This window comes from Hibiscus syriacus, unplaced genomic scaffold (assembly GCF_006381635.1).
Source record: "Hibiscus syriacus cultivar Baekdansim isolate YM2019G1 unplaced genomic scaffold, ASM638163v2 tig00012370_pilon, whole genome shotgun sequence".
In the NCBI taxonomy this organism is placed as follows: Eukaryota; Viridiplantae; Streptophyta; class Magnoliopsida; order Malvales; family Malvaceae; genus Hibiscus; species Hibiscus syriacus.
The window spans coordinates 374,977-398,933 of record NW_024062270.1 but is presented as its reverse complement, the minus strand read 5'-3'; the positions used below and the strand labels follow the sequence as shown (position 1 = coordinate 398,933).

The 23,957-nt window shown below is 35.1% G+C and overlaps 1 protein-coding gene across 1 annotated transcript in view; it reads left to right on the top strand.

Annotated features, from left to right (window-relative positions):
* The first annotated feature begins 2,021 nt into the window (after positions 1-2,021).
* The window catches only part of LOC120205232 (receptor kinase-like protein Xa21), a 48,630-nt gene continuing 26,694 nt past the window's right edge, over positions 2,022-23,957 (top strand). The window contains exons 1-2 of the mRNA XM_039205143.1: positions 2,022-2,953; positions 3,057-3,422. Of these exons, the coding sequence (XP_039061074.1) occupies positions 2,023-2,953; positions 3,057-3,422 (1,297 nt within the window). The 5' untranslated portion in view covers position 2,022. The remainder of the gene's footprint in view (positions 2,954-3,056; positions 3,423-23,957) is intronic.

Sequence of the window (23,957 nt, the reverse complement as noted above, 5' to 3'; positions counted from 1 at the left end):
ACAAATTTTACGTGGAAAACCCCTAAATAATATAGGGTAAAAACCACGGGCAATGGTAGAATAATTTCACTATGAGAAAATAAGAATTACAACTTCTCTCTATCTAACAAGGAAAAAACAATAACAATTATCTCTTGATAAAAAAGATAAAATAACTCTTAAGAAAACTCTATAGTATTGGGAGAAATCTAGAATGGTTTGAGATGATTTTGAAACTAAATGGGTTAGGGTATTTATAGTTGAAGCTTAAGGACTAATCTTGTAAATACTCTAAAGTACATAGACTAAATATGCAATTTTTCCATCCCATTTTTTTCAACATTATTGTTGCCAACTTTCATTGAATCATTGCTGCCAACTAATGCACTTTCGGTGCATTATTGAAACCAATTTTCAACACCACCCTCGCCATCTTGCCCCAAACCCCATGTTCTTCATTACCATCATGAGAAAGTCCCATATGACACAATCATAAGCTTTTGCAAAGTCTAATTTCAATACTACCCCCTATTTCACTAGAGCCCTTGGACATCGAATGTATAACTTTATTTGCTACTAAAATTCCGTAAAAAATTATCTACCTTTCACGAAAGTGCTTCGAGTTTCTCTAATCACCAAGTTTATCACGGACCTCAATCTTCGGGACAGCACTTTTGCAATAATTTTATAAATTGAACCCACTAAACTTATCGGTCTGAACTCTGAAATATCCATTGGGTTATTCGACTTCGGGATCAACGAAATGAAGGAAGAATTAATCTTTGCTGGCAACTTACCCTTTTAATGAAACACATTTAGCAACAACTGCAAGTTGTCTTTTACCAGTCCCCAACAATGTTTATAGAACTTTAAATTAAAATCGTCCGGTCCGGAGCCTTCAACTCATCACAACTCCATATCGCTTCTTTGATTTCCTCTAGAGAGAAGGGAGCCTCCAAATTACGTGCTTTCTTCTTAGGGAGCCTCTTGAACTCTAATATTGATTAGAGTTAGAACAGCCAGTGTAGTTTATTTTCTGAGCATGTTATTGGTTCTTGCAGGTTACAGACGATGATGCAATGCTAGATGAATTATTTACTATGTACAGTCACTTCACTGACAACTTGAAGTATTCAACTTAAACGACTGAAATGGTGCACAATTCAATCTTATCAAAATGATCTAATGTGCTGATCTTCCCCATTTTTGTAGTCTCCATAAAAAAACAAATTTTAAGTGTACATTCATACCAATATTGATTTTAAAATAAATTATGATAAAGTTAAAACCACCGATTTTGTTAAAATTGAAATGTTTGTCTTCTGTCCAAAAGTCGCTCAATCCTAAAGTGAAATAGAACTCCAAAGACACGTCTAAATATTGAATGCATAACATCAAATTTAATGCCAACGGTTTATTGCTTTCGAGATAGTTAATGAGACTGAAATGATGAAAGAAAGTAGTTGGGAATTCAATGCATGTTGTTGGTTGAGAATTTTTTAATAAATTATATATCTAATCTTAATTCTACTTAGAGGGAGAGTAAGGAAGAAGAGTGTTTTTAATAGGTACATAATCCATTAATAATCAATCGATCAACTTATAGTAAAGCTATATGATTTTAGTAGATATTAAATATATATACGAAAGTTATAAGGAATGAATAAAATACTTTTAGTAGTACAATTAGCTGGAAAATAGAAAATCATGTGCTCTTGAATGCAGGTAGTTGTGATTGGGAAATTATGTCAAGTTGATGGAAATTTAGTGAGAAAATTCTACGCCTATGGGGTATGATAAGTAATTCCATGATGGCTGTGAATTGTGATATTCCCACTTTGATCGAGATGGACTGAAGAGGCGGTTGAAGGCAGTCGTCCTTTAAAAAGTTCAAATCAGTATATATTTCAGGTTAAAATTTTAAAAGTTCGCTCTTAACATAAAATTTTATAATTAGACTCCATCTTCCCACGTTTAACCTTTTTTTTAATCTCTTGGTAATATATGTCCCAATAAATGTATTTATAAAATTCGTATTTGAGCATGATCTCTGCGATTTTCTTCATCATCCAACTACTTTATCAATTCAAATTCTCTCTTCCTACTTTTCTTGGTTTATTTCCTTTTATAAACATGAAGTGCAACCCTTGCTTCCAACTACTCTATGTTTTGTGGATACAATGTTTCGTAGTTTGTTCATCAGCTGTAACTGTCAGGAATCTCAGCACTGATCAGAATGCACTTGTCCAGTTTAAAGATGGAATTGTGGATCCTCATAATGTATTGGCCAACAACTGGACGACCTCTACTTCTGTTTGCAAGTGGGTTGGTGTTTCTTGTGGTGTCACCCATGAAAGAGTTGTAGCTCTGAATCTTACATGCATGAATCTTACGGGTACGATTCCTCCACACCTTGGGAATCTTTCATTTCTACATTCTCTTGACTTGGGCATCAATAATTTCCATGGTCATCTGCCAAAAGAATTGGGGCAGCTGAATCGTTTGCGTCTCCTTCGATTAAGCTTCAATGGTCTTAATGGAGAAATCCCATCGTGGATAGGGAACTTACATAGAGTTAAAATCTTGAAAATGAGAAGTAATAAGTTCACAGGCACAATCCCTCAGACACTCGTCAACATGTTCAATCTTGAGATCTTGAACTTGGGATTCAATCAACTATTTGGTCAGATTCCATCTTCTATCTTCAGAATGACCTCTTTAAAAGAGATTTGGGTTGATCATAATAGTCTTTCTGGAAGCTTGCCCGAAGATCTCTGTCACCATCTTCCCAAGCTTGAAATTCTTCTACTAAGTGTGAATAATTTATCCGGTTATATTCCATCAAGTGTAGGCAAATGCAGCAACCTTCAATGGTTGCATTTGTCTATTAATAAATTTAATGGGATCATTCCAAAAAGCATTGGAAATTTAACACAGCTCAAGCAATTATATTTAGGAGACAATAATTTAGAAGGTATGGATTTTTCGTGGATATCTTAATCTAATCAGCTTTGTATTTCCAAATTAGTATAGATCAAATGGATTTTTTGTTGTTGATATTTTCACTGTGTTTGCAGGTGAAATTCCCAAAGAACTTGGTAATCTTTTTAGTTTGGAGATATTGAACATTCAAATAATTAAAGGACTCACTGGTCAAATTCCACCTTCTATCTTCAACATTTCTTCTCTCATGATTATTAATCTTGCCAATAATAGTCTATCAGGTGGTTTACCCGATGATTTGTGTCACCGTCTTCCCGAGCTTGAAGAACTTTACCTGGATACGAATCAATTATCGGGTAATATTCCAACAAGTATAAATAAATGCTCTAATCTTCAAGTTTTGTCATTATATGATAATAAATTCAGAGGAAGCCTTCCAAGAAATATTTGGAACTCAACCATGCTCGAAGGGATATATCTACATGACAATAATTTAGAAGGTATGTTGCTTCCTTTCAATTTTTTTTAAGTCCAAAAACATTCAATTTAATTTGTTCCTCCCTTCCGGTCACACATATATATAGATTGTTGTGGAATTTGGTTAATTTCCACCAATAATAACAAATTCATCTTGAAAACTATTATCTAGGTGACTAGTGTGAAAACGATTGTACTAAAAATCACCCCAATGTAGATTCCCAGGAAAGAGGAGGGGTAGAGATGCACAGAAGCCGGATTTCAATCCGATCCGGATCGGATAAAAACCGATCCGGTTTTTTCCCCCAACCCAAAAACCGGATTTTAAAAAAACCGGTTCGGATCCTAACTGGTTTGGAGGGTCGGATGGTGTAACCGGTTTCGGTTTGCAAAAAACCGGTTTTTTAAAAAAAAACCGGATTTTTTCGGATAAAAATCCAGTTTTTTAAAAAAACCGGATTTTTTTTCGGATAAAAAACCGGTTTTTTATCCGGTTTAAAAAAAAACCGGTTTTTAATCCGGTAAAAATACCGGTCGTTCAATTTTTCCCAAACCGGTTATACTATCCGGTTTTTAAATATCCGATCCGGTTTAAAAAAACCGGTTTTTCCAAAATCCGGTTTCGGATATTTTTTACCCAAAATCGGATATTCGGATTTTTTGTGAACCTCTAAGGAGGGGTCACAATGGTCCCTCTTAAAATCCACTTTCCTTAGACAGAACTACCAAGACAAGTAATTTTAATAGGACAATAATTAACAACTATACCCGACAATAACTATTAAATAGATATAAAGAGAACACAAAAATTTAACGAGGTTAGGCCAAAATTTTGCCTACCTCCTCGAACACTACTAAAATAATATTTCACTAATAGAGGAAATATTACAAAGAGAGAAAGAGTACAAATAGCCTTTAATAGTGAAGAAGACTTATATTTGTGGGATGCTAAACTAAGAAGGAGGAGGGCTCTATTTATAACAAAAGAATTTCCCCTCCTCCTTATACAAAACCAATGTGGGATATTTGCCAAAAACCAACAAATCTCCACCTTGGCAAATTTCACACACGTCTCTCAAAAAATCCAATCTTCAGTAGTGTCTGCAAATTCATCTTTCAATTTGTAACAATATTGACCAAGTCTAAACAATGTTTAAACTTGACCGCAATTACCACTTTTGTCAACATATCAGCAGGATTCTCAGTGGTTCGAATCTTCTGGATTATGACTCCACCTTATTCTAGAATCTCTCGTACAAAGTGATATCGAACATCGATGTGCTTCGTCCTTGCATGGTAAACTTGGTTCTTTGCTAAATGAATAGCACTCTGACTTTCACAATGCACTTTGATGTGCTTTTGTTCCATTCCCAATTCACCAAACAACCCTTGAAGCCAAATTGCCTCATTCACAGCCTCTGTAACTGCCATATACTCTGCCTCTGTAGTAGACAAAGCCACTGTTGACTGTAAGGTGGACTTCCAACTGACCGGTGCTTTTGCAAATGTAAACACATAACCAGTAGTTGATCGACGCTTGTCCAAATCACCTGCATAGTCTGAATCACAATACCTAACTACACACTGACCATCTTGTTTGTCCTGCCGAAAGACCAAACCAACATCTACGGTGTTCAGAATATACCGCAGAATTCATTTCACAGCTTCCCAATGCTCCTTTCCAGGATCATGCATATACCTTCTCACAATCCCAACTGCCTGTGAAATATCGGGTCTCGTACACACCATTGCATACATTAAGCTACCAACAACACTTGCATACGGAACCTTTGACATGTATTCCCGTTCTGCATCATCTTTAGGTGACATGGATGCACCGAGCTTGAAATGAGGAGCAAGAGGTGTACTAACTGGGTTTGACTTTTCATTCATGCCAAAACGTTTTAGTACATTCCTCAGATATTCTTTCTGAGACAAACAAAGCCTCCCCAATTTCTTATCCCTTGATATCTCCATGCCTAGAATCTTCTTTGCTTCACCAAGATCCTTCATCTCAAACTCCCTGTTCAATTGAGTCTTTAGTTTCACAATTTCTGTCTGACTCCTGGAAGCTATCAACATATCATCAACACAAAGAAGAAGATATATATAGTATCCGTCTTGTAGCTTGCGTAAATACACACAATGATCATATTTGCTTCTTGTGTACTTCTGCCCTATCATAAACTTGTCAAATCGTTTATACCACTGCCTTGGAGATTGCTTCAATCCGTATAGCAATTTTTCTAATTTGCACATCATATCTTCTTTTTCAGCAACTTTGAATCCATCTGGCTGAGTCATGTAGATTTCCTCATCCAAGTCTCTATGTAAAAATGCAGTTTTTACATCCATCTGAACTAGTTCCAAATCCAACTGTGCTACCAAAGCCAACAAAATTCTGATGGAGGAATGTTTTACAACTGGAGAAAATACTTCATTATAATCAACTCCCTCCGTTTGAGCGTAGCCTTTAGTCACCAATCTTGCTTTGTAGCGGATGTTATTCTTGTCAGGAAATCCATCCTTCTTTGCATATACCCACTTGCACCCAATTGCTTTCTTTCTCTTCGGAAGACTAGCTAGTTTCCACGTCTGATTCTTTTGAAGGGATTGCATTTCTTCATTCATTGCGATCCTCCACTTTTTATGTTCTGAACTTTGGACTGCTTCATTAAAAGTGGCAGGAACGTCATCAATTGCAATTGGTGATGCAAAAGAGACCATATCAGCATAACGAGCAGGTTGTCTAATGGTCCTCTTTCCCTTTCTGAGTGCAATTGATTCATGTTGCTGTGGAGGTTCTTGGGTCTGAACCTCTTCTTCTACCATAGGAGAGTCAATATCAGTTTCTTTACTGGCTGGGTCAATTCTGCTTCCTTCAAACTCCACCTGTTTGGGAGTTCCATCTGTCTGCTCCAATTTTTCTGAAGTCACATTTCTCAACATGGTAGATTCATCAAAGGTAACATCCCTGCTGAAGATTATTTTCTTTGTTTTTGGACACCAAAGACAATAGCCTTTCACACCAGAGGTGATCCCCATAAAGATCGCCTTATTTGCTTTTGGATCCAGCTTTGACTCCCTAACATGGTAGTATGCAGTGGAACCAAACACATGTAAGGAATCATAATCTGTAGCAGGTACTCCAAACCATTTCTCTAATGGTGTTTTACCACCAATAGCAGTCGATGGTAAACGATTGACAAGGTGACAAGCATAGACCAAAGCCTCAGCCCAAAATTCTTTGCCTAACCCAACATTAGACAACATACACCGAACCTTCTCCACTAATGTTCGGTTCATACGCTCTGCCACCCCATTCTGTTGTGGTGTACTTCTGACAGTGAAGTGCCTGACAATACCTTCTTCTTCACAGACTTTCAGAAATTGATCATTTTTGTACTCTCCACCATTGTCTGTACGGAGACGTTTGATTTTTCTGTCTGTTTGAGTCTCCACCATCTTTTTCCATTTAAGGAAAAATCCTAGCACCTCATCCTTTGTCTTTATTGTATACACCCAAACTCTCCGGGAAAAATCATCAACAAATGTGACATAATAATGTGTTCCTCCCAATGAAGTTGTTTTGGAAAGCCCCCATACATATGAATGAACATAATCCAAAATACCTTTAGTATCATGGATTGTTGTTCCAAATTTCACCCTCGTCCTCTTCCCTTTGATGCAATGCTCACAAAAAGCTAATTTGCAAGCCCGAGTACCCTTCAATAATCCTTGATCTATCAACAATTTCAAGGATTTTTCACCAACATGCCCCAAGCGCATATGCCATAACCTGGTTGCTTCTGACTCCTGTTCATCAGTAAAAGCTGCCACTGCTGATGTCCCAACAATTGTACTACCCAGAAAGTAATACACATTGTTTCTTTTCCGGATTCCCTTCATTATCACCAGTGCACCAGAGATAATCCTCATAATCCCATCTTTTGCCCTCACTTCTAAACCTTTTGATTCTAAGGTTCCCACAGAGATGAGATTTCTCATTAAATCTGGTACATAATGGACACCTGTTAAGGTTCTAATTGATCCATCCTGATTCCTCAAGCGAATTGAACCAATCCTAAGTGTGTCAAGAGGTGAATTATTTGCTGTGTAGACAATTCCACCTTTTAGTTCTTTAAAATCAAAGAACCAATCTCTATTGGGGGTCATATGGTGGCTACAAGCTGAATCTAACAGCCATGAACTGGAACAGCTGGTTGATGGCGTAGCAGCGAATGCGAAATCTGAATCTGTATCATCATACTCGACCACATTTGATTCTGAGACAGCCTTTCTCCTTTCAGGTTTGCCTTTGTTCTTTAGCCTGTGACATTCTTTCTTCCAGTGCCATTTTTCTCGACAAAAGGCACATTCATCTTTGCTCAATCTGGACTTTGACTTCTATCTCCCTCTTCTTCCTTTATTCTGACTCTTCGAGCGGCCTCTAACAACAAGAGCTTCTACTTCGACACTTGTGTTTTCTTGTTTGTCTTTCTTTCTCAATTCATAACTATACAAGGCAACAATTACTTCACTGAGAGACACATCAACTTTCCCATGAAGTAGAGTAGTTTCAAGATACTCAAACTCATCAGGAAGTGATCCCATCAACATCAGAGCCAGATCTTCGTCTTCAAAAGTCACGTCCATGTTCATCAGATCAGTCACCAGTTGATTAAAACTAGTAATGTGATCATTCATAGTGGTACCTGGTATATAGTTGAAGCGGAACAATCTCTTTTTCATGTAGAGCTTGTTCTGACCGCTTTTCTTCAAAAATTTCTCCTCTAGTGCCTTCCACAATTTACTTGCAGAAGTTTCCTTAGAAAATGTATACTTCTGCTCTCTAGAAAGACACGATCGAATAATACCACATGTTAATCTATTGATCCTCTTCCATTCTTTCTCCTCAACATCATCTAGTTTCTCTCCTTCAATAGCAATGTCTAGACCCTGCTGAAATAGGGCATCTAGAACCTCACTTTGCCACATGCCGAAATGACCGGTGCCATAAAAAATCTCCACTGCAAATCTAACATTTGTCACAGCTGTTGACGACGATGTGGATGTTTTTGTTGCGTCTGCCATTTCTGCTACAAATTCTATTTAATAGTTGTTAATGCGAAATGCCAATTATCCCAAGGAAATTTTTTCTGATGTGGAAGATCAGCCTAAGCCGCAACCACAGAGCATACTAAAATAAACCAAGAGCGATGATACCAATTGTTGTGGAATTCAGTTAATTTCCACCAATAATAACAAATTCACCTTGAAAACTATTATCTAGGTAATTAGTGTGAAAACGATTGTACTAAAAATCACCCCAAAATAGATTCCCAGGAAAGAGGAGGGGTCACAATGGTCCCTCTTAAAATCTACTTTCCTTAGACAGAACTACCAAGACAAGTAATTTTAATAGGACAATAATTAACAACAACTATACCCGACAATAGCTATTAAATAAACATAAAGAGAACATCAAAATTTAACGAGGTTAGGCCAAAATTTTGCCTACCTCCTCGAACACTACTAAAATAATATTTCACTAATAGAAGAAATATTACAAAGATAGAAAGAGTACAAATAACCTTTAATAGTGAAGAATACTTATATTTGTGGTATGCTAAACTAAGGAGGAGGAGGGCTCTATTTATAACAAAAGAATTTTCCCTCCTCCTTATACAAAACCAATGTGGGATATTTGCCAAAAACCAACATAGATAACATCTAATTATACAATGTAAAACTTTTTAGTTTTACACGGATTCACCGTTAAAGTTTGACACCCTGAGTTTTCTTTTTATGGAATTATAAATCCCTCTTGCTTCACCATGTAAATCACTACTTTTAACTCTTCATGGAGAAATGTTATTTTCACTGTTTGATTCTCATATAAAGATTGTATTTCTTACTGCATAACTTTTAATCATTCTTCTTTGCTGTCATCATTTATTGTTTCATCAAAACTTTGAGATTCCCTCTCATTAAAGGTGAAAAGTAAATTAGGCATTCAATGAATTTTAAAACTGAAAAATAATGTAAGATGCACTTTTAACAGGAAATTTGCCGCCCTTGATCAATGTTCCAAAGCTTGAGAGGCTTGTTTTGTATGGAAATAAACTTAGCGGAAACATTCCCAGTTCTATCTCCAATGCTTCCATGCTCAAGCGTCTAGAGTTACAGAAGAACTTCTTCTTTGGCCTAATTCCAAATACGCTTGGCAACTTAAGGCACCTTGAATGGTTAAATATCGGATTCAATAATTTGACCACAGAATCTGCAACTCACGAGTGGACCTTTCTTTCTTCTTTGTCGAATTGCAGGAATTTGACAAAAATATTAGTTTCGGAAAATCCATTGCATGGTGTACTCCCTTCTTATATCGGGAACTTTTCGACATCCCTTCAATACTTTTTTGCTTACAATTGTAAGCTTAAAGGTAATATTCCTATGGAAATAGGTAACTTAAGCAGCGTGTTGCTTCTACAACTTGGAAACAATCAGTTGAGTGGATCTATTCCGACTTCAATAGGACGAATGGTAAATCTCCAAGTTTTGAATCTTACCTCTAATATATTAAGAGGTCCCATCTCAGAAAGCATATGTGGCTTGGAGAGATTGTACACGTTGCATTTATCGTTGAATGAGTTGCATGGACCTATACACACTTGTTTTGGTAATTTGACTTCTTTGGGATTTCTTGACTTGGCTTCCAACAAATTGAGTTCTGCAATACCCTCAACTCTGTGGAATCTTAAAGATATCTTAGAATTAGATTTATCATCAAATTATCTTAACAATTCTCATGCTCTTGATGTTGGAGTTCTGAGGAGTCTATTGAAATTGAATTTGTCTAATAATCTGCTCACTGGTGATATCTCATCTACAATTGGGAGTCTTCAAACTCTGCTTTCACTAGATCTATCTGATAATAATTTACATGGTCATATCCCTCAATCATTTGGTGGTTTGATTAGTTTGGAATTCTTGGATTTAAGCCATAACAATCTCTCTGGAACCATTCCCGAGTCTTTGGAAAAGCTTTCATATCTGAAATATTTTAATGTTTCTTTCAATAGACTTGAAGGTGAAATTCCCACCAATGGATGTTTTCCAAACTTTTCTAGCACATCATTCATCAGTAATTATGCACTTTGTGGTCCATCAAGATTGCTCGTCCCACCTTGCAAGAAAAACATACACAAAAGTTCCAAGATGATGATATTGCATGCTTTAAGCTATGGCTTACCGACAATTGGGATTGTCATAGTACTAATAGTCTTAGCTATTATGTATAGAAAATGCCACGGTAGGAGTACAACTCTACCAATTCAGGATGACTCATCGTTTTTGAACACATGGAGAAGAATTTCACGTTCGGAACTTTCACAAGCAACCAATGAATTTGAGGAAAGCAATTTACTTGGTTCAGGGAGTTTTGGATATGTATACAGAGGAAGGCTTTCAGATGGAACGGAAGTAGCAATAAAAGTCTTCAATTTGCAGATAGAGGGAGCATTTAGGAGCTTTGACATTGAATGTGAAGCTTTGCGTAATATAATTCATCGGAATCTTGTAAAGATCGTTACTTGTTGCTCTAATGTTGACTTCAAAGCCTTGGTGCTTGATTTCATGTCTAATGGAAGCCTTGAGAAGTGGTTACATTCTGAAAACTGTTCACTTGATATCCTACAAAGGATGAACATAATGATAGATGTTGCAACAGCTCTTGAACATCTCCATACTGGACATCCAACACCTGTAATTCATTGCGACCTAAAACCGAGTAATATTCTACTTGATGAAGACATGGTTGCACATGTGGGAGATTTTGGCATTTCCAAATTGTTGGGAGAAGGTGATGTAATGAGACAAACCATGACTCTTGCAACTATCGGCTATATGGCACCAGGTCAATTTTTTACTTCTTTTTATGATCATTTTCCCTTTTTTTCATTTTATATTATTTCATGTGTACGTGTATATATAATGAGATAACCATTTTAGAAATAATCAAGGATTAACAGCTCTTTGATTGTGCTTGAAATGCAGAATTCGGATCAGCAGGAATTGTTTCTATAAAATGTGACGTCTATAGTTATGGGATTGTCCTATTAGAAACTTTCACAAAGAAAAGGCCAACTGATGAATTTTTTACTGATGGAATGACTATGAGAGATTGGGTGAAAAGATCATTGTCTAGAGGACTGATAGATATTGCAGATGCTGATATATTAAGAAGAGAGGATGAGTACTTTGTTGTTAAAGCAAATTGTATTGCATCGATCATGGACTTAGCTTTGGGCTGTTCAGCGGAGTTACCAGAAGAAAGAAAAGATATGGAAGATGTTATGGTTGAGCTCAAGAAAATCAAACGAAGGTTTCTAAACAGTATCGAACATGTTTGATAAATACGGTAAGTAATGAGTACGTTTGTGATTATGAATTCACTTTTAATTTTGGATTAACTAAACATTTTAATTATTATAGCAGCTATGTATATTAAGCTTGTCCTATCTATATCACACATTGATTGTCCTATATATGTCAAATATCCAATGCTTCAAATGGAATTCATCTTTGCACGCCGATACCTCGGATGAAACCATATTAGTTTTTTTTTTTTCATAAATCTCGTAACCAACATTTGTTTTTCCTCACAATTTTATTGTCTCAGCTCAACAGTTTGGTAATGAATGAGTTACAAAATCTGCAGGAAACGGTCCCAGATTTCCAGTAAATGCAGCAAGTTCGAGGTCGGGAGGGGTTATCTTTTTACCGAATTTGAACCTATACCAGTTAGTAGGCTTTTCAACTTTATTTAATCAAGCTGCTATACAATGATTTTGGCAGGATGCTGAGGCAAATCACCAAATGAGGCAGCAGAAGAAGCTGCTGAAAATCAAGAGGGACATCAAAACCTAAGTTCAATGACCGAGAAGTCTACAGAAAAACAGCTGAAGAAGAGGGTCTCAACTCCCGAGCTTCTGATCCCCCAAAACAAGAATTCATCAATACCGGAGCTTGAAGAAGCCCAACAACAATAAGTTCTAGTCTCTCCAATTTAAATACTATTTATTTGATTATCTTGTTGTCAATGTCTATACCTACTCTAAACCCTCGACCGGATAATGATAGAAATCCATTGTTGACAATGATTTTATTTGCATCTATCAATTTTTCTTTTTTAGTTTGGTTGAGTTTTTAACTATTTTCCTATATGGTCTTTTTTTTGTCAATTAAATGACTATTTTATAAACTTCAATAATTTCAGGGAAGATACTCAACTTATATAATTTTTATTTTTTTTTATTTTTTTGAACTCTTATAATTTTTGAAATATGTACTCCTAATTTAATAAAAGTAATCGTTATATTACAATAAATGACTGAATTATTAAAATAAGGGTAAATTATATGGATTATTTTGTGTAAATTCTAAATTCCTTTTATTTATTCTTTTGATGTTTCATAAGATATTAAAGGATTAATAAAATTTGTTGTAATTTTTAACTTGGACCTTTGGCATAGTGGTTTGGGCGTCCGCTTGCTCAATCTTTCTCCTTGACCGTGGTTCGGCTCTCCACTTATTCAAATATTCTTCTTTTATTTTCATTTCAATCGGGGCGGTTCACCACCAGATTAGATAGAAAAATTATTTAATTAAATAAATTAAAATCATAAATAAAACATTCTAATCATATATTGACACTTTTCACCTTCTAATTAAACGATTAATTTATTAAATTAAATTTATTTAATTGAATTAAAATAGTGACTAAACTGATAGAATATGTAAATATTAAAGATTGAATATATAATTATGTTAATTTTATTAACTGACACGTAACTACATCCGTTAAAATCAACGGTTGATGATTTTATTGAAATATTTAAATAATTGAGTGATCTCATTGATCAAATCGAAACGTCGATGGTCAATATGAAAATAAATAATAGTTTAGTAGATTGAATATTTAATTATGTCAATTTTATTAACATACACGTAACTACCAATTAGCGATACATTGAATGTGTAATAGTAAAGTCGTTTTTAATGTTTTGTTTGCTTTTCAAAATGTTGTTTTTTTTTTTGATATTTCAGGTTCTACCAATTATATATGTGGGGTATATTATTTTTATTTTGAGTGGTAAACGAAAAAACTAGGCAAGACTAGTTTTTACAATATGGAGGGCCTTCAGTATCTCGGCAAAGGAGATCATGAACATAAACAGGAGAAGAAACATGCTGAATCAAATCAAGCATGAGGGGAGAAGCATGTTTCTTCTCCTGATCTGCCGGGAAGTTGGCTTCCTGGTGAATCCACTTTAAGTCTAGGACCCTACATCTTTGCTGAAGAGCAGAGATAGCTCTGATTAAAGGGATAGGGCTAGAAGAAGAAAATCTAGAAATCTCAACTAATACCTTAAATGTCAATGATCCCATAGTACTATCAGAATTACAGGTACTATCAAGGGAAGACCCTTATCTATTTCGATACAGTGAGAGCACACATAGTTTCATTAACCCAGGCTGGGCCAAAGAAGGAGCATAGTTAGTACATACCAACCCATTAGTGATTACTGCAGCTGGGGGCCAGAAGTTACAAAGTATAGCTAAAAGTAAAAACCTAGAGTGGAAAAGGCAATGCCATATCTTTCAACATGATTTTAGGGTATTACAAATGCGAGGCAACGATATGGTTGTGGGAGTGGATTGGATGAAGAGGTACATGATTTTAGGGTATTACAAATGCAAGGCAACGATACGGTTGCGGGAGTGGATTGGATGAGGAGGTACAGTCCCATTCTTATGGACTTTAACAAAATGACACTACAATTCACTAAGGATAACAAAGAGATCACCTTACAAGGTGGCAATTCAAGTAATTCAGTGAAATTGATCTCAGGAGCTAAATTACGAAAAATGGCAGCAAAAAATCCAGAACTCACAGGGGAAATTTACTTCTTAAAAGCCCAATAGGAAGAAGACAGAAGAAATCCCTGAACCTATTTATTGACTACATATTCTAGAGTATTTGATGACCCTACAGGTTTACCCCCTCCGAGAAGTCATGATCATGCCAAACAACTACAACGTAACACACAACCAATCAATTTATAACCATATAAATTATCAGAAAACATAAGTTGAGAGACAGATACAAGAAATGCTCACTTCATCCATTATACAACATAGTAAAAGCCCATTTGCATCCATGCCTTTTAGTTAAGAAAAAAAATGGGAGTTGGAGACTTTGTGCAGACTACATACAGCTGAATAGTCAATCTGTCAAGGATAAATTCCCTATTCGAATTGTGGAAGACCTACTTGATGAATTAGTGGGAGCTACTTACTATTCAAAAATTGACCTTCGATCTGGTTACTGGCAAATATGGATTAAGGTATACAAGACCGCATTCAGAACACACCACACATTATGAATTTAGGGTGATGTCCTTTGGGCTCACTAATGCCCCAACCACCTTTCAAGCACTAATAAACCAAGTATTTGGGCCTTACTTATAGGGGTGTTCATTTTTCGGTTTTAACCGAATTAATTCGGTTGGCCACCAAATTAGTTCGGTTGAGGAACGGTTAATAAATTTTTTAAAATTCGGTTAACGGTTAATTCGGTTCGAAATCGATTAATTAACCGAAATTAAATTTTAAATATTATATATATATTATATATAACATATGAGTTCAACCCAAACTATTTAAAACTCAATTAATAATTTAAAATTCAATAACTTTTAAACCTAAATCAATATTAATTAATTAAAAAATCCATATAAAATTTTTATTTTATAATTATATATTATTTAAATTAATTATAAACTGTTTTTTTGAATTAAAAAATATTAATTTTTTATATAAACTAGAAAATTTTAAAAATTTTCGATTAATTCGAAAATTAACAGAAATTTATTCGGTTCGGTTAATATTTCAAAAAAAATGGTTCGGTTAACGGTTAAAGAAAAAAAAATTCGACTAATTCGGTTAATGGTATTTCGGTTCGGTCGGCCACCATTTTAACTGAATGAACACCCGTACTTACTTAAGAAAAATTGTATTAGTTTTTTTTACGATATTTTGGTGTACAACTCTACTTTGAAGAACGTATACAAAACCTACAGGTGGTTCTAGAGCTACTACAACATCACAAAGCTATTTGCTATGAGGAAAAAAACGTTTTTTTACTTAACGACAGGTGAAATACTTGGGCCACATAATATCATCAGAAGGAATGGCTACAGATCCTGCTAAGGGGGAATCCATGCAAAACTGGCCGCTACCAAAATCATTGAAATCATTGAGGGATTTTTGGCACTAACATGCTACTACAAAAAAATTATAAAGGGGTATGGAGAGATCAGTAAACCACTTACAAACATGCTGAAAAAAGAGATTTTTCATTGGTCACCAGAAGCTAGGGACGTTTTTTTTATTATTCAAGGAGGCTATGTGTCGAGCTCCAGTGTTGGCATTACCAGATTTTACAAAGAAAGTTACCTTGGAAACAGATGCAAGTTCAAAAGGGATTGGGGCTGTATTGTCACAGGAAGGGATGCCTATTGCTTATCTAAGTAAGGCATTGGGACCTAGGCATGCTGATTTATCAATCTATGAGAAAGAATACTTAGCTATCTTAATGGCAGTAACAAAATGGAGACATTATTTGGAGGAAATAGCTCTCATTACCAAAACTGACAATGAACCCCTAAAACATTGGTTGGAACAGAAATTGACAATTGTTATTCAAAAGCAAGGATTAACCAAACTACTTGGATTGGATTATCAAATTCAGATAGAAAGGGCAGACATGAGCTGGTGACTGATCCACTCTCTCGGAAATATGAGGGCCAGAATGATCTTTTTCAGATGGCATCAGTGATCATTACACCTCAGTGGGTACAAGAGATTGAGCAGAGTTATATTGAGAATGCTTTGGCTAACAAGTGATGAGTGCTTGATATTTATTTCTGTTGAGTGACACTCACCAACTATATATTAAATCTCTATCAAAGAAAAATAATCAAGGAGTCTATTAAAATTTATAACTCGAATTTCATAAATAAAAATATTTTATGTCTCCAATTTTTCAGGTCATACTCATACATTCGAACAAAATTTATGCGTCCCTGATTAGGAAGCGAAAACCCTAACCAACGCCTCAATTTGTCCCTGATTAGAAGTATATAGAATCACAAATTATACCGTATGAATGAAAGTAAGTTTACAAAGCAAATTTCCTAGACTATTTTTCTGTCAAAATTCATTTAAGCCATTTTGTTGTCTCCATCATTTCACTAACCCTTTTCTCCATTGATGAATCCTTCCATTTTAGTGAGAAAAAAGTGAATGGATCAAGCCAAATTTCTAATGCATGATTGAATTAGGTATAGAAAAGTAGATCCCTTGAACCAAATCTTAACCGAAATTTAATATGTCATTTTGAGTCGGTACATGTCACCTAAAAATTTAAAATTCATAATTTGATATTGACTTGTGATTAGTGTGATTCATTTTCTTTCCTATAACTTGAAAATGTCTAATGATTCGGTGAAGTTAATCGACCTTGGATCATTTAACAATTTGGAGTGTGCTTTACTCAAAAACTTACTAATAATTAAGTGAATATTTTTGTAGTTTACCTATTCTAAAAATAGTAAGAGAGATTCAGTAAGTTAAAGTAGCTACATAGTTTACTTATAATAAAGTATATAGTTAGCATATTATAAAAATTAGTAATTTTAATATATATTATTTTGATATAAACAAAAAAATTAATAAAAATAATCTTGATAAACTTTTAATTCGCATGCATTTCCAAATCAGTTGTAGAAAAGTCAATAACCCCAAAGACCCATCGGATTTTGATATAATTAAATTGATTGGTCTCATGATAGGAGACTTGTTAAGGAAATGTAAGTCAGTAGCTAAATGAAATACATCCAACCTTTCATGATGTTTGTGTATTTTTTTTAAACAAAGACAAAAACAAGAATATATATATTGGCGGGCTTAATGAATATTAAGCTGACATCAATAATCGTATTTTTGCCCATTATATATATTTGATCATTTTTAAATTTTTTACAATTTATATATATATTTTTATATATTTTTAAAAAAATTAATATTTGATCATCATCAAATAATTTTTATTTTTTTTATATAATATGACAAAATAGTTGAAGTCGACATTGATAAAAAAATATAATTGAAAAATTATGTCAAGTTGATGGGAATTTAGTGAGAAAACTTTAAGTCTATGGGGTAGGACGAGTGATTCAATGATGATTGTGATATTCCCTGGAGCTCAGCTGATTTTGATTTCGTGATTTGGCACCTAAGTGTCCACGTCTTCAATAACTGATTTAATAAATGCTAATTAATTTGCATTTTAATTGTTTGTCGAATTTTCAAAATTGAAATACAAGTCTTTGATTTCAAGTTTATCCTTTTTTTTAATCTCATGATATCAAAATGTAAACGGCGAGTATTCGATTAAGTTGAGTCGATTCAAAATATTTTGAGTGATTCGAGTTGACGAGTCGTATTTTATGACTCGAATTTAAATTTTTTTTAAGTTGAGTTGAGTTAGTTTTTATACTAATATTATTATAATTATTTATAGTATTATGAAAAGGATTTGTTCTAATTTTTTGACTTCCTCTAACCATATAAGATATATATTATATTTTTATTACATTATAATATTATTTAATATATTAAATATATTCTAAAGTTATAAAATATATTTCTAATATTATATTTTTATTTGACCTTCGATCTGGTTACTCGCAAATATGGATTAAGGCAGAAGATATATGCAAGACCACATTTAGAACACACCACACATTATGAATTTAGGGTGATGTCCTTCGGCCTCACTAATGCCCCATCCACCTTTCAAGCACTAATAAACCAAGTATTTGGGCCTTACTTAAGAAAATTTGTATTAGATTTTTTACGATATTTTGGTGTACAACTTGACAAACAGTAATGTCACCAGTCTAGTCTTCGATGACGTTGCAGCTGCTGTTCTACAAGAAGAAAATCGGCGCAAAAATAAAGAAGACACACAAGTAAATCTGCAACAAGCAGAAACGTTGACAACGATGAGAGGGAGATCAACATAACGTGGCCAAAGCAGTAGTCACAAACATGGTAGATCGAAGTCAAGAAGCAAGAAGAATTTAAAGTGCTACAACTGTGGAAAGAATGGTCACTTGAAGAAGGACTGTTGGAGTCTAAATAAAAACTCCAATCCACAAGGCAATACCTCAAACACTTCAGATGATGAAGATGCTATATGATGTGAAGCGTCAACCACCGTAGAAGGCAGAAAAAGATTTGCAGATATATGACTCATTGATTCATGAGCAACATATCACACGACCTCAAGAAGAGAATGATTCCATCATTATGAACCTGTCTCAGGAGGATCTGTGTATAGTTGCAATGATCATGCCTTAGAGATCGTTGGCGTGAGAACCATCAAATTGAAGATGTATGATGGAACAATTAAAGTTGTTCGAGATGTGCGGCACGTGAAAGGCCTGAAGAAAAATTTATTATCCTACGGATTGTTGGATAATAATGCAAGCAAGATTGAAACACAAAAAAGAATCATGAAGGTGTTCCGTGGAGCGCTTGTGGTGCTGAAAGGCGAAAAGATAGCTGCAAACTTGTACATGCTGAAGGGAGAGACTTTGCTAGAAGCAGAAGCCTCTGTTACCTCATGTAGTTCAGATTCTACAATGTTATGACATCATAAACTTGTACACATGTCAGAACAAGGAATGAAAGTCCTTGTGGAGCAAAAGCTACTTCCAGGCTTAACAAAGGTAACACTTCCTTTGTGTGAGCATTGCATAACAAGTAAGCAGCACCAGTTGAAATTCAATATGTCAAATTCTAGAGGCAAAAGTGTTCTAGAATTGGTTCACTCTGACATATGGCAAGCACCAGTTACATCCCTAGGCGGAGCAAAATACTTTGTCTTATTTATTGATGACTACTCCAGGAGATGTTGGGTGTACCCTATTAAGAAGAAGTCAGATGTGTTTTCCACTTTCAAAAACTTCAAAGCACAGGTGGAACTTGATTCTAGAAATAAGATCAAGTGTTTCAGAACAGATAATGGAGGATAATACACAAGTGAAGAATTTGATGACTTTTGTAGGAAAGAAGGCATCAAAAGACAATTCACGGTGGCGGACACTCCTCAACAAAATGGAGTGGCAGAGCGGATGAACAGAACCTTGTTAGAAAAAACAAGAGCAATATTAAGGGATGCAAGCCTAGAAAAATCATTCTGGGCAAAAGCAGTCAATACCGCCTGTTATTTGGTGAATCGAGCTCCATTAACTGCAACAGAACTGAAAACACCAATGGAGATGTGGACTAGTAAACCAGCTGATTATTCAAACCTCCATGTATTTGGAAGTATTATGTACGTTATGTACAACTCCCAAGAAATCTCAAAACTGGATCCAAAATCCAGGAAATGCAAATTCTTGGGGTATACTGATGGTGTAAAGGGGTATCGCTTGTGGGATCCCACTGCCCGTAAAGTGATCATTAGCAGGGATGTTATCTTTGTAGAAGATAAACTACAAAGAAAAGAAGAAGATGGTAGCGCTGAAAAGTCAAAGACTACACAGATACATGTGGAAAAGGAGTTTGAACAAGGAGATTCTTCTAAAGCAGAACCAGCACATGATGGACAAGAACCAGAGAGTTTTGAAGCTCCAACAACTCGTTAATCAGATCATTAAGTAAAAAAGCATTTTTTCCTCATAGCAAATAGCCTAAAACCGCCTGTAGGTTTTGTTGAAGAAGACGGCTATCGGATAGAGCAAAATCGCAACTAATAATTTGAGAAAATAAACATGAAGATAAAAGAGACACAAAATTTACGTGGAAACCCCCTAAATAATATAGGGTAAAAACCACGAGCAACGGTAGAAGAATTTCACTATGAGAAAATATGAATTACAACTTCTCTTGATCTACCAAGGAGAAAAACAATGATATTTCTCTCTTGATAGAAAAGAGAAAATAACTCTCAAGAATCTATCTAAATTCTCTAGTATTAGAAGAAAGCTGGAATTCTTTGGGATGGGATGGTTTTGAAGCTAAATGAGCTGGGGTATTTATAGTTGAAGCTTAAGGACTAATTTGTAAATACCCTAAATTATAATGACTAAAAATAATTTTACCATTTTCCAAATTTCCACAAAACCCACTGTGCACCTTTCGGTGCATTAATGCATCACCGAAAGGTGTCTTGACCTTTAGCAATCTTCCACTTGAAGATTTGATTGGAACAATCATGTCTTCACGCCATTCTTTCTACCTTGTTTCATTCATGTTGCTTATGTCTCTGACAGGCCACAAGAGGATCGACACCAGGTAAATTTATCAGCATTGATTGCCTTCGTCATGAAATCTGTTATGTTGTCTTTGGTATGAATCTTCTGCATATTTACTGTCCCTTCTTCCACATTTTCACGAATGAAATGATACTGAACTCGTATGTGCTTTGTCCTTGAATGAAATGTTGGATTCCTTGCTAAATGCAAGACGCTTTAACTATCACAAAACAGATAGACATACTCTTGATTGTTCCCAAGCTCCTCTAATAGTATCTTCAACCAGATTGCTTCTTTAATGGCTTGTGTAGCTGCTATATATATTCTGCCTCTGTTGTGGATGTAGCCACAACTGACTGCATTTTTAAACTCAGCTTACACCTCCACCAGCAACTTTGAACACATATCCTGTATTATATTTGGTTTTATCCAAATCCCTTACATAGTCAGAATCGACATACCCATTGATAAGTAAGTTTGATCCTCCGTAACATAATGCAACATTTGAGGTCCCTTTGATGTATCTCAGGATCCTCTTTACTGTATTTCAATGCTCTTTGCCTGGATTCGCCATATACCGACTAACCACTCCCACTGCTTGTACAATGTCTGGTCTTGTGCATATCATAACGAATATTAAACTTCCCACTGCTGATGCATACGGTACTCGAGACATCTCCATCCTCTCTTCTTCGCTGCTAGGACTCATACTAGAGGATAATTTGAAGTTAATAGGAAGAGGGGTATAAATTGGCTTACAACCTTGCATGCTGAATCGTGACAAGATCTTCTTCAAATAATTCTTTTGTGAAAGCCAAATCTTCCTATTACTTCTGTCTCGGTGAATTTGCATCCCTAGAATCTTGTTTGCTTATCCCAAGTCCTTCATTTTAAATTCCCTAGCCAGTTGTGCTTTCGGTTTTTCAATATGATCTTTGTTGGGTCCTGCAACCAACATGTCATCCACATACAACAGCAATATAACAAAATTGTTATCACCAGACCTCTTGAAATAAACACAAGGGTCTGCATTAAGTCTGTTGTATCCAAGGCACATAATGAAGGAATCATATCTCTTATACCAACACCTCGGCTCCTGCTTTAGACCGTACAGAGATTTGTTCAACCTGTAAACCAAGTTCTTCTTTTCGTCTTCTTCAAAACATTTAGGTTGGAGCATATAAATTTCTTCTTCAAGATTTCCATGAAGAAAATCTATTTTAACATCTAGCTGTTCTAGATGTAAGTCCAATGTAGCACACATTGCCAAAATTACTCGAACTCTTGTTAGTCGAACCACAGGAGAAAATATTTCATTAAAATCTGTCGTAACCGGTTTTCGTCCGGGTACGAAATATTAAAATTTGGCGGGGAAATTGATGTGAATAAATAATTTTGAAAATAATTTGAGAGTCGCCATCGGCCTTTTGGGTCAGGTAGGTCGAATACCTAAAAATTATCTTTTAAAAAAAAATTTTAAGAAAACATTATTTAAAAGATGCACTGATCTGCGTTTTATAACCAAAAATTCGTTCTTTTTAATAATAAAAAGGGATTCGTGGTCGGTTACGTTTAGGGAAGGATTAGCACCCCTACAACGCCCAAAATTGGTACTTTTTAATTATAAATTGTCTCTATTATTAAAATTTAAAAATTCAAAAATATATTTAATTTATAATCCTATTATTTCAAAATTATATAAAAAATATTTATTTATTTAAAAATATCCGAAAAGAACTTCTAGGTGCCTTAAGACAGCTCTTTTCTTTGATATTGATAAATATTAATTTAAATAATATTGTTTACTTTTTAATTTTAAAATATCAGAATAGGACATCCAGTTGTATTAAGACTGTCCTTTTCTTCGATATTAAAAATAAATATTTAAAAAAATACTATTTATTATATATATATTTATGAATATATAAAAAATGTTTAACAATATAATAAAATAAAAATATTACTAAAACAATAAAATAAATGAAGACATATATAATGAATAACCAAATTATAAAAATAAAACTAATTACTAATTAATTGAAATTATAGGGTTTAAATATTTTATTTTCTATTTTAATAATTTAGTGACCAAAAGGAAATTATTTAAAATCCAAATTTTATAATAGAATAAATTAAAAATATGAACTAGGGATTAAAAAAAATTATTTATTAAAATTAAGGGATTGAATCTGTCATTTATCCTAAATATATTATTTTAATAAAAAGGACTAAAATGAATAAAATTAAAATTCAAAGACTAAATTAAAATTATTATAAATTCAGTTTAGTGACCAAAATGTAAAATTTATAAATACGAAGGACTGCGGAAAGGATTTAACTTTTTCATAATTACGCATATAGTCCTTCCCGAAACGACGTCGTTCGGGAAGGACTATAAGAGTCCAAATCGGCTGGCCCGAAGGGCCAGCCATTTCATTTCTCTTTTTTTTTTTCTTAAACCGAGAGAGAGAGAGAGCCAGAATTCTCTCTGGCCTCTCTCTAGATTCCCTCACCGGAGGGAATCCGGCAGCCGTCTGCCGCCGCGAGTTCTGCCGCCGACCACCGCCGCCGGTGGTCGGAAATTTCCCAAATTCACCTAAAACATAGATCTAGACACCCTGAGCCCGAATCCAACTTTTGTTTTCCCAAAAAGACTCCAAATCGGAGTAAATCTATGAAAATACCTTCGTATTTTTGGTTCTCCGGCGATGTTTAATGATTCCGGTGTTGGTCAAAGCTTCCTTGGTAAGCTTCTTTCCTCTCTTTTTCCTTCTATTTTTGCTCTGTTGTTGTGGACTGGGATCGTTGGTAGTTGTTATTTTTTTTTCTTTCTTTTTTTTTTTCTTTTCTTTCCGTTTCTCTGTTTTTTCTCTGGTTTCTGTCTCTTCTTCTTTTTTTTCACAGGTGGGGTGGTGGCTTTTATAGCCACCACCATTGTAGCCGTCGGACCGGTCCGAAGAAGGGCTCTTGGTGAGTCACCGGACTACCAGTGGTGACTCACCGAGTAGCCATGGCGTGGACGGCTGCCATTTTATCTTCTGGAGTCTTCGGTTGGGACGTGGCAGCGGCGGAGGCGGCGAGAAGACTGTCGGCAGCCGCGTGGAAGCTGGGGCGGCGCCGCGTGGCCCTAGGGTATCAAACCCTAGGGTTCATCTCTGGAGCCAT